Source organism: Hirundo rustica, chromosome 19 (genome assembly GCF_015227805.2).
Source record: "Hirundo rustica isolate bHirRus1 chromosome 19, bHirRus1.pri.v3, whole genome shotgun sequence".
Lineage (NCBI taxonomy): Eukaryota > Metazoa > Chordata > Aves > Passeriformes > Hirundinidae > Hirundo > Hirundo rustica.
The window spans coordinates 2,377,963-2,390,430 of NC_053468.1; the positions used below are offsets into that span (position 1 = coordinate 2,377,963).

The 12,468-nt window shown below is 41.2% G+C and overlaps 1 protein-coding gene across 7 annotated transcripts in view; it reads right to left on the reverse strand.

The window, feature by feature from the left end:
- BRIP1 (BRCA1 interacting helicase 1) overlaps positions 1–12,468 on the reverse strand; it is a 91,769-nt gene that overhangs the window by 46,763 nt on the left and 32,538 nt on the right. For all 7 annotated transcript variants that reach the window (XM_040082750.1, XM_040082748.2, XM_040082746.2 and 4 more), the window contains 3 exons: positions 3,469–3,581; positions 1,974–2,056; positions 444–761 (listed from right to left, as the gene is read on the reverse strand). In XM_040082750.1, coding sequence (XP_039938684.1) covers positions 444–761; positions 1,974–2,056; positions 3,469–3,581 — 514 coding nt within the window. The remainder of the gene's footprint in view (positions 1–443; positions 762–1,973; positions 2,057–3,468; positions 3,582–12,468) is intronic.

A 12,468-nucleotide genomic window follows, 5' to 3' on the forward strand; every position in this document is an offset into this window, starting at 1 on the left:
CACCTCCTTCTTGATGGAAATGAAATCAGAAACTTTCCTAAAATTTAGGTTTTTACTTGTGAAGCTGGAACTAGAGGAGATCACATGAAAGGTGTCTCACAGCAATGTCTAAACAACAGATGCAGCTTGAACCAGGGCTCAGCTTGCAATAATGTTAAATCTTGATGCGTTTCAAATATATTTTAAATGATCTTCACGGTGTTCAATGGAAAAAGAAATTAAAATGAAAACATTTTTGATTGTACTATAAACTTATCAAAGATTATACTTTTAAGACAACCAGATGGAAGGAGAATTAATTTCAGTCTGTTGAGCACAGCTCCTCCACATTCGTGAATAATTATAATTTTCCACTATAGCACTTCTGTAATTTTAACAAACATTTCTTTCTTCCAAAACAGATGCAAGCCCACATTTGAAATTGCCGGTGGAAGTGAACATACTTTGTTTCGGCGTTGCCAGGCCGTCGCTTGGCTGATCCCACGCTGCGGCACGAACCGAGCTGACGGTTTCAGCGCCACGAACTTCCGAGCCCAAATTTTGCTCCTGACTTCCAGCAGGAACATCTGGGGACAGAGGGACGGCGGCCTCTTGCTGAGAGCCCTGAGAGAGGTCCCTGGCAGGTGCAGGGAGCTGGGTGCTGTGCTCTGAGGAGGGATCCCCACCGCCCTGGTTCCTCAGGGCGAAGGCGTGCAGCGACTCCAGAGCGCTGCCGAAGCTGCCGTGGTGCTGGAGCTGCTGACGGATCCACTTGGATAATCCTGAGGGGAAAGAAATATCTCACTCCAAAATAACAGCACCTGGGGCGGGTGTGTCACACCACACAACAGCACCCTAAGAGTGCAGATATTTCTGTGTAGGTATAGCTCAAAGATTTCAAGGATTTGCTCATGAAGCTATAACAATTCCTCTTTGCCAGGACTGGGAACTTTACCCAATAGCAGTATTGTGATAAGCAAACTAAAATTATCCTGCTTTTTCTATTAATTGCCTTTTCCTTTTTCACTAGTCTTCTTTTTAGGTTCAAACATCATTACATTTTTTTGATGCCTGGGTGTTCATTTTGCTTGTTATCACGAATTATTTAAAAGCAACTTACACAGAGTACAGCTATTCATTATCATATTAACAGGGTCTGATAAAAACTTGAATATAAGGAAGCTTTTTCCAACTAATTAACAGTAATTTGGAAAGAATCACAACTGTTCTACAACTATAGGTTTTATTATAACCTGCTCCTATCAAAATTATATTTAAAATTCTTAACTATCAGATGTCTTGAGCATAACAGCATTTTAGATACACTGGAGCACACAGGGGTCATGTAAAAATTGACTGCCTTGATTTTAGAAAGTGGTCTTGAACCCATTTAACTATTCTATAAATATCAATTTTAAAAAACCAAGGAAAACCCCCAAACCCAGAGCAACAACAGAGAATTTCACCGTTCTGTAAAGTTTTACTTTTTAGAGAAAGAAATCTTACCAAGCCTCAAACATATGGATTTGTTGTGCTCCTCTATGAATTTCTTGTGTTTCCTTTGACCATTCGGATGTATTTTAGCACAAGCACACCAGGGGAGGAGCTGGACTCAGCTGCAGCAGCTGAGCTCCACCTGCTGACTGAGCCCAGCACGGGCTGGTGAGCTCAGCTCTGCCCAGCAAAAAGGGCACGAGCAAAGGTAAAAACACATTCCCAAGCAGATTCTTTTCTAATTTTTATTTTATTTAAAGGTTGTGCGCAGGATCTGTTTGATTTGATTTGATCTGCATTTATTTCTACCCAGGATAAAACTACAAAGAGAAAACCCCTGGTGTATATTGAATATTCAGCAGTTCCATTCCTGTTCCACGGTTGTGGCCCATTCTGACCCTTCCTGCTCACCTGGACTTGTACAACCACATTTCTGTAATTCAGAGTTTTCAGTGTTTTTCAACATTAGGAAGTTTCCCCAAAAGATTTTCACCTCTTACCTGTTATGTATTTATTGGGGTTATTCCTGAAGCGGTCGTCAACTAAAATAAGAGCCCCCCAGTCATTCCTGTGCCTTATACACCTGAAAGTGAGGGAAAAAAACAGTTTTTATGTAATTAGAGAGCACACAGCAAAACTCTGTGGGAATTAGGAAGCAGGGATTGCCCTGAGTCAGTTGGAATACGCAAAATTATACAGGAAGTGCTCTTGTACTGTATGCACCAAAAATTGTTCTGGGTGTCAGGGAAGCTTCACTTTCCTTCAGCTGTTGAGTTTACATGAAAACAGCTCAATTAAAAAGAAACCACACAACTATTCAACAGCCAATCAAAGCACAGCATTTGTTTCCCACTCCTAACTGGGCAGTGTAAGTATTACAGAGCTTCCTGCCAGCTTGGTGGGATGTTCTGGTTTTATCAAAATCCTTCCCCACATCTCAGGTTTGCAAAGGCTTTGGCTCATGGTTTTATAAGGATCTGTACCTTTATGCCAGAATTTTCTCCATTTAAGTTGAGACCATCCAAATGATAGATTAAACTATAAGTAATTGTCACTAAAACTTGATTTAAGTTCAAGCTGATCTCACAGTTATTATTTCACTATCAGTATTCCACAACTGAGAGTTTTCATAACCTATTTGAATTAATGCTCTTCTGTTCCAAAGAGGAATTCAAGAAATCAGGCCTGTAACAACAAGAATCCACAATGAGATTTCCTAATGTTACAATTTCTCTCAATTTTCCCTCTAAGCCTTCATTTGTGTCATCACATTTGCATTAGCACTAATTCAAATAAGAGTTTTCCAGCTGATGTTTCTGTGGCTCTGAAGCCATGACAGATGCACCTATGATAGATACAGATTACAGTTCTAATCTTTATTTCCATGATAAATTCTGTTAAAGGAGGATGAATTAATTCTACCCTGTTAATAACATTTGGGGGAATTTTTCCATCTAGGAAAGGGAAGCTGTACCACTTCTTCTAAATCTGGGAAGAGACCAGTGAGCACAATAATTGAATTGACCTTTTGCAAAGGTCTGAAAAACCCCACTGCTCTTTCTCCCTTTCAAAAATACTTGTAGGCTAAATATCAAACAACTGTTCTGAGCCCACTGAGAGTGTGAACAATTAGTGCACTGGAAAAGTCCTGAGGATATTCATTTGCTTTAAAGCTCAAGAAATATTTATATCTGCTTGTGCTTTTTTTTTTTTTCCCTGTATATCTGAAGTCTTATTGCTCATAGTTCAATGAAATTGAATTGGGTTCTGAATGTAAAACAAAATCTCTGAATTAGAACAATGCTCAAGTGCACAACAGGCTGAAAAGCAGAGAGCTGTCAGCACAGAGCAGCTCAAGAGACAAAATTTCCAATATGAGAGGTTTGGCCTTACCTACCCCTTTATGCTAAAAGTGGGGCATAGATCCTTAAAGATCTCCCTAAAAAAGCAAAAACGTTCTACAAATTGATATAGTTTTAGTTATGTTTATCTCACCTTCCCAGGGCTTGGTTTAGAGCCCTGTAAGCTTGAATTTCATACCACTGACTCCCTGATAAAAGGCCTCTTGTACTTTTGTGCTGGTCATTGTACTTCCTCTTCAATTCAACCTAAGAAAGAAACCATAAAATAGTTGGTTTATTAATGCTGTTGAAAAGGAGATCTTCTAAAAGGGGAAAACAAGCAAACATTGATTAAGTAAGAGAATATATAAATTGTGCTTCAGTGTTTCAACTCTTTATTTTGTACACTAGCGAATTCTGGCTTCTAAAATCGCCCTTAGCTGTGACCTGTTCCAATAATTTAAATGTATTGACATGAGCACCACACTCATCCAAACCTCTGTGCCAGAGAGAGGATAAACTGTTCAGACAGGTGAAAAATCCCCAGAGCAGGTACAGGGAGACGGACTCCAAACCCCAGATTTATTGGCTCTTCCAAAAGGAAATTCCCCACTGGAGCTCTCCATCCTTCCCTTCATCACAAAACCCACTCCTCATCCAGAGCTGGGACCACATCCTGCTTTTCCCAAGTCAGGCTTAAGCAAATCCAACTTTTCTTCCTCGACAGAAGCTGCAAAAGAGCTTTAGAGACAGAGGGGCCTCTCCCAGGGACACCAGGTGAAATTCCCTGCTGGGCATCACCTCCTGAGGTCTGGAAATGTTTCACTGGGAGCACGGGGAGATCAGGCAGGGAAAAACACCTTCCCCTTTCTAAAACCATCGCTGATGCTTCAGAATCTGGAATGAACTGCCCAAGAAGTGCCCTGCCTGCCCTTCCCAATCACATGGAGAACCAGTGCCCTGCCTGCCCTTCCCAATCACATGGAGAACCAGTGCCCTGCCTGCCCCTCCCAATCACATGGAGAACCAGTGCCCTGCCTGCCCTTCCCAATCACATGGAGAACCAGTGCCCTACCTGCCCTTCCCAATCACATGGAGAACCAGTGCCCTGCCTGCCCTTCCCAATCACATGGAGAACCAGTGCCCTGCCTGCCCCTCCCAATCACATGGAGAACCACACACACTGCCTGCTGTGAATTGGAACAACTGCCATTAGAACACCATTTATAGCAGAAGGATTTAGTATTATTATTATTCAGCAAGGGGAACTGATTTATTTTTTATTTTAAACAAGGACAAAACTACACCAAAAAGGGTCTTTCTGTTGCTCTTTTGCACAGTATTAACCTTTCTAAACTGACAAGTGAAAGGACACGCTTCAGGAGAGAAAACAGCAGACTTCTAACCTCTTCTGACAGGTAACTTTCAAGTTGCATTTGGATAAGAAATTTTATTTTATGTACTTATGCCCTTTAAATTGCCTGTCAAATTTACAAATTCAATCTTTACAGCCAGAAAGTAAATTCAGTTTGATTTCACAGATTTAATATTTGTTCCAGTCACTCAGAATTTACTGACTGGCATGTGAGGTTTCCTTTGTAATTTTGCAAACAGAAGATGATTTCTTCTGAATGGTTTATGAACACTAAACCATTCCTTAAAAAGGAACTAGGCTTTATCTGTGCATTTCCACAAACTGAAATACTACCTGGAGAAAGAAAAGCTTTGGAAAGGCTGCTCACCTTTGGAAATGAGGAATGATTTTGGAAAAGTTCACTGAAGCCTTTAAAACATAACCACTGACAATATACTCCCGTGTGTGTTTTGCATTTGTCTTCTAGTCCTGATCAGTTTCATAAGGATTTTTTTCTTTTTTGAGATTCTGTTATCAGTAAGATTTTGGCCATTTGGGACAAATGGAGGTTTACCAGCTCCTCACTTTGACAGCAGACTGTGCAAAGTGTTCAAATAGCTGTTCCTGTGTCTGATGCTGAAAAATGACATTATTTTTAAATATGTGCACAAACTCACTGACATAGCAGTAATAGGCAAACCAGTCAGATCATCTAAATAAAATACATTACTTCCACATTCTTCTAATACATGTCAGTGTTATCGAGTTTATTGCTCGTACGCACACCACCAGCGACATTTCATTGCTCAGATCACATAAACCCCATTTTTTAATATAAAACCCCATGAGCTTGGGGAGGTTTCAACCCCAATCCTTTGCTCTAAGTGTGTACCACATCTCTAAGACTTCCTTACATTAATTTGAAAGGGGTTACCAGGAAATACCCGTTCTATTTTCTCCCTGCAGCGCTCCTGCCTCGGCAGAGGCGACGCCAACCTGCCCTGCTGCGAGTTCAGCGTGCAGGGGGAGGCTGCTGCAGGTAAAAGGCCAGGGCCTGTCATTTTAATGCAATCAGAATCTATTTCATTGTGGAACTGCTGCATTCCCCCCCGTCAATTCCACGCCAGATTCAAGCTGACATGTTACATATGTGAAAAAGCCAGTGCCTCCTGCTAGCAAATATCCACAATGTGCAGGAAAGCACAGGCTAGAAGGGATTAGTTAAAATGTCAAAAGACAGCCTTTTACTTTTACCTGTTCATCCTTAAAAACATCCTCCCAGCTCTGGGGCAGGATTTGCAGACAAAGAGCTGCGCAAGGCCCCTGGCAAGCTCTGCCATCCTGTAGCTGTCACCCAGATTAGGCTTTGATCTGTCTGGGAGGTCACAGGCACAGCCACGTTCGCTCCAATCTCCCCACGTTCCACCTGCAAACCTCCCCTGCTTTTAATGCTTAATTAGCTCGACATCTTTCACTCTGCACTATTAACTGGGAAACAGCAGCGAAGAAAGGTAAATGCCATAACAGTTTTTTTTTTTTAAGGCTTGGGAAGATACTTGGAAGCAGTTTGGGCTATAACTCAAGTGTATTTTTCAAACAGAATTAGCAACAGAGGTTCCTCTCCAACGACAACAACATTAAATGACATTTGTTACGTTAGATTTTAAAATAAGTTACCTGTGGTGATATTCCTTCACATGAGGAAACTCAGATTTATTCGGGATTTAAATTGATTTATACTGCGTCGACCATGGGTTATATGAGGTAGTTCATGGCACAAAGCCGAGAAGAGGAACTCAAAAACTACAGCTTGGTTTTGACCCCCAAAATAACCTGCAAATTCCCCCACAGAATCTGCAGCCTTTTAGCAACACACCAGGCTGAACCACGTTTATTCAGACTGAGCAAACAGTATTTAGCAGCAGGGTACACAAATATCAATCTCTTATGGACTCATTATTTCTATAGAAAAATCAATCAGAACACTGTAAACTGATTTATCCCTGCCAGTACCACGGCATGAAGGCTGAACAGGCTAAGCCCATTTGTTTATTTTGTGCAATTTAAATTAGTAAAATGAACTCTGCTTGGTTTTACTTCACCTGGCAAAGTTTTGAAGAGCATTATTAATGCATTGCTTCACTGAACCAAACGCAAACTTTGCTTTTTAAGAACAAATATAAGTAACAGTTTGGAATTTTTTTTTGTTTAACACGTCAGGCCTATTCTTTGCTAGGACGTCACCTGCCAAACATCTCCAAGTGCCTCCCATTTGCTCTGGTAGGATAAAGGAAGAGAAAAGAGCTGGGAAAGGCCGATAAAGCCGGGCCTGTGTCACTGCATGGACAGGTGGAGGTGGCTCACCCACACCTGGATCAGCTCGTGCCCTTCCCTCCCCAGCACTCTCCTCCACGGAAAGAAAAAGCAGAAAATGGAGAGAAATGTTTGCTGCCATTCCACTCACTTGTTTCGCTGGTTTTATGAGAGGAAAAATAGTAATGAAAACAAAGACCATTGCTCACATCATCCAAAAAAGGTTTTTAAAGGAACATTCATGTTTAACATCTACTAATTCCCCAAGTCTTGAAAACAAACAAGCAGAAAAAGTACCAGGCAGTCACTCCTGCTTCCATCCCCAGAAAGACATAAAAATGTTTTTTAAGCAAATCTCCCATCCTAAAAATCTCATGTGTCCACTTAGAGTCTCTCTTCCACCTGAAATAGCAATAATTAGAATTTTTCAGGAGCGCACTTGCCATCTACTTTCCTCCTGACGAACGCCAAGGAACCATAAAAGTTTGTGAGCGCAGGAAAGTTAAGACATGAAAACCCATTTCTTTTCTTTTACATCTGAAAAGTCTTAAATAGCAGCAGCATTGAACAGTGCAGCATTTCACTCACTTCAAAAGCAGTAACAAGGGCTGGGAGGTTTAAGACAAATAATGCACGTGTAAGGAGCTGGGTGAGTCACAGAACAGGCTTCAAACATCCTCACCCCGCACAGACCCACTCAAAGCCGTGTCTAAACACAACATTTCCATTTATTAACCCACAGGAAAAGGATATTATGGCAGGATTTTATCTTTGAATGTTCCAAGCATTCCAAGTGCAGTGGTAATACATAAATAAGATGGAACAAGAAAATGCTTATTAGCTGAATTTTACCAAACTAGATTCTGTCGATTACAATAATTTATTAAGGTCATTCTAATGAGTTCATGTAACTAAATAAGGTCACTAGACACAAATATAACACTTTTATTTTCACATATAAATACTGGATTTCTTTATAAAACAGCAGCAACTCCCCCAAACTGCCAAGGAGACGTGATCAATATTTGTACTGCTCAGTTTCATCAGGATGCTGTTACACAGAGATTGCTCAGGTGACCTTTTCTGCCTGAAAATTCCTATGAGCACTTATCAAAACTGCTTTCCTTGGACAACACTGAAATAAAAAAGGAAGAAATCCAGCTCTCAGACCTGAGCCAGGGGACATGGAAAGATAATGGGACTGAACAGTGCAATGTGAACGGAGATATAACGAAAACTAGAGAGTTCCTAAGATGGAAAAAATGGCACAAAAGTGGTAAATAAGCCACATAAGGAAAGACACTGCTGGCTTGTTTCCCCATAACCCGAAAGCTCAAATGTGAGCTGTGGCTTCAAGGCAAAGGCAAAGCCCTGTCTGTCAGAAGTGGCGCCTCCAGCGCAGCCAAACAGCTCCTGCTCCGTGCAAAGCTCAATTCCTCTCGTCATGGCCACATCCTTCCCAGCATTCTCACTCTCAATCCCACCCTGAGAGGGATGGGGAGCTTACAGAATAAGCACTGAACACCTTTAGTATTGTCAGCTCCACCCTGTGGCACCCCAGATGCGGAGCTTTCCCTTTGCCGAAGCTCGTGGCACGTTCACCCCGGGCCCATCGACTCATCTCAGCCTCACAGGCTTCCAGGGACTGCAGACAAGTGACTCCATTAAAACCCAACGCAACCAAAACTCTGCTCTGCAGAGGAAATTCAACCCACTGCCAGTGGAGCAGCAGCGAAGGAAATCCAGGAGGTTCCCTGGAGGTCCAACACCGGCGCCGGGCTGCGGTGCCGCGGCCGAGGGGAGCGCGAGCGTCGCTCATCCCCACGCCGAGAGCTTCACTCTCAGAGCTTCAACGCGCTCTGACAGCAAAGCAAAAACTTAAAGGTCACCACTACTTGCTATAAGGACAAGATAAACACAAGCAAATCACTTGGAAGTTTTTTTGTCTGGGTCGGAAGAGTGAACTGGAGTTTGGCTTTGTTGGATTCGTTCTCTTGGGGATATATCCAGGGCTGGGTTTGTGATGTGGGCCGAGATATCGACGCCACCCTGGCAGCAGCAGGGCAGAAATGCCATCCTCTCGTCTCACCTGTCACGCTGAGCTCGCAAATTCCCAGTCCCAGCCACAGGAACATCGTGATCCACACCATCTTACAGCTGCTCCCACAGATTCTGCCTCCCTAAGCTTTTTGATTTCTTAATTAACACGATTTCTGTTGGATGCAAGGAGGGTGTGGATGGCTTGGATTGTTTATAATTGTTATTTGGGGAAAAGTGGGAAGAAAAAGGTTTCTGAGGTATCTCAGTGCTACCACAGCACCCATGAAAGTTCCAGAAATGGTTTTCTGCTCCCCACTTTCTGTTTGGAATTTTTTCTCACATTTCTCCTTCATAAAGAAGAAATTAAAAGCCTTCTATCCCTATACAATCATTAACTTCACAGAGAATTTTCCACTAAATATAACACAACAATTATCTCCCTATAAAATGCCCTTTTCTGTACTGGTTTTCCCCAAATTTCTTTATTAATAAGTGAAAAAATAATTTTAAGTGATGCAAAGGCAAGATAAAAATATCCAGTGCAAGGGATGTTTCCCAACTCTGGTCAAGCATAATAATAATAATTTAAAATAAATTAAACATTAAAATAAGAAAAATTTTCTTAGAAATCTTGCTTTTCCTAGAATATGGTAAGAAATTAATTTTTTCAGCCATCGCTTGTGTAGCACAAGATTCTTTCTCCCTTCAAGGGACACAAAACATACAGGCTTAAAAACTTCCATAAGGACCAGAAATTCAATATCAAAACACATCATTATTCTGAAATGATAGAAATATCTCAATTTGTTGAGACGGGAGAGGAAGAAACTTCAGCCAAAGAGCTGCAAAGTTTTTGTATCGTTAAGTTACGTAAAGCCCAGAAAATTGTAACTGAAGTGATGATTTCCTTCGTGTTACAAGTCAAGATCCTGGAAACAATAAAGGGAATATTCCCCCTGTGGCAGCCATGGGAAATAATTCCCATTAAAGGCAAACTCGAGCAATGCCACTGCTCAGAACCCCCAGCCTTATCGAGTCGCTTTGCCTTGCACATCTGCTGATGTGAGAGTTGGACTTTCTGCATTTTCTGCTGTATTTTGGTCAAGTTCTGCTGGCTGCTCCATGATTAATTCACCCTTCTGCAGCAGGATCAAAAGCATCTGGAGAGGTGGAAGTGCAGAAATGCTCTCTGGGCCGGGGAGCTCGGTGCCTGCACTTCAGAGCTGCCCATTATCAACATTTCGGAGCGAAATTTTCAGCTCCCCAAGGTAAGAACAGTAAATTATGACTTGAACTAAACAAGTCACACTTGGCTCCAAAATCAGATTTTCCTACCTCTACTTTCAGGTCCCAGAGGTAGGCAGAGGAAATCCTGGTCACAGCCAAAGAAGTCATTTTTGGCTCTGAAATAAATTTTCCTGCTTTACTCGAGCCAAACTCTACCAGTGAGAGCACCAGAGCTTTGAGCAATCCTTGAACATTTTCTTTTATATTATTTTGTTTTAGCAACCTGATTCTTTAGCAATTTGAAACCCTTTGCAATAACACAGAATTAGGGGGTTGGCCTCTTTCTTCAATCAGTTTTGTTTATAATCAGGTCCTACCTCTGAGCCTGAATCATTTCTTTCTCTCTAACCCCGACAAAGTGTTCTAGACTCTTCTCTTTGTGAAAAGCAGTGAACCTAAGATACAATATGCCTAAAATGTTGAAGTGGAACTAAATTATTCCCTTTAAAGCCTCCACAGAAAATACTGGAACTTATAAAAGCAGGCAGTTACTTCAGGAATTCAAATGTTTGCCCTTTAATACCAGGATTTGTGGCATATATTTAGGACAAACATATGGAAAAACTAAAATTGGATATTATTCATCACACTTGACAATGAATTTCTCGCCCAAGATTGATGTCTGGATCCAAAATGCTACACTTCAAAATATCTAAGAGAAGTTAATTAACAGTATGTTAGCATCAGATAACACGTATGTGGGATTATCCATCCCTCGCTGTCACATTATTTATGGTCTCTAATATCACAGCTCAATCAAGTTACAAATCATAAAACATATTTAGAAAGCAGGTTGATCACAGACAAGTCATATTAGTGGAGATGAGCCAACATCAAACTGCCAGCATAAAATATTGCTCTCCAAAGGTCCAATTCCACAAACCCTGCTGCTTGTGCTCAGTCCTGGGAGTATTAAAGGGATTACTCGCACAAGTAAAAGCTCTGTGCAGGAGTAAGGGGTTACGGAATTGAGGCTTAAGAGGACTTTTATTAACCCAAAAAGCAGACATTCAAGTGTTTTTTCGTGTAGAAGTCGAGCATTTTTAGTGATTTAAACCAATCCCAGAAGCGTATAATTCACGGCTGTTCCAAGGGAATTGTTCATCACTTGCATTTCCTATTTTGAAAGGAATGTCATTATTAATCATCTTATCAGTTTCCTCCTCTGGTACCTCTGCTGTGCACCTACTGCTGTGGGAGAGCCACAGATGCACCATTTTCTGTCTAAGTCCAACCTGACCTCTGTCACTGTGCTTTGAATTTTCTCTCTGCTGAAAACTCAAGGTCCTCCCCAGAAGCTCCAGGCTTTACCCACCTACAAAATCCAAAGAAACACCAACCAAATGGTGTATAACTATTCTCTAACCTTTAACTGCTTCATTTGGGAATTCTAATTCCTTTTCTGAGCTGAAAAAAAGATGCTTAACCTTCCAAATTTCTTTTAGGTTTCTACAAAGGTACTAAGAACCTTCTTCAGAGTGACCCTCCTTCACTTTATCCTTCTTGCAACTCAGCTGGTAAAAAAAAAAAAAATGAGCATTAATCCAGAATTTCAGGGGATCTGATAACCCTAAAGCCTTGAGCGAAACCAAACCCCTGCTTCGATATAAAGACATTTAAAATAAAACCCATTTAAAATAAAACCCAAGGAGCTCTGCCATGCAGCAGCTCTGCAAATCTCATGCTGAGAGACCGGTGCCTGCCCTTCTCTCATCCAGAATTGATCACTGCAGAGCTTTGGGCATTCCCATCTCTAAACAGACACACTCAGACCTTGAGCTGCTTGCAATTTGGCAGCTACTGTTTCTAGCCCTACTGAAAAATTTAGGGGTTTTTCTTCAGTCTAATTAAAAAAAAAAAAAAAAAATAGTTCAACAGCACATTGATTTTTAAAATATAGTTATCAGAAATGGGCTGGAGTGCCTGTGATTCTGTTATTTGAAATATTTGGTTGAACTCAAGGTGAAATCAAACCGCAATCCACTGTGAAGATAATTCGCCCACAACACATTTTTTTCAACCTCATTTTGTATCATTTAGAACCCAAACCCATTGATTTTCAGGAAATCATTTGGCATTAATTGTAAAGTTCCAGCCATACAACAGACAAAGGATTTCCAAAACACCTTGTCAGCAAATGCCCCTAAAACCCAGCATTTC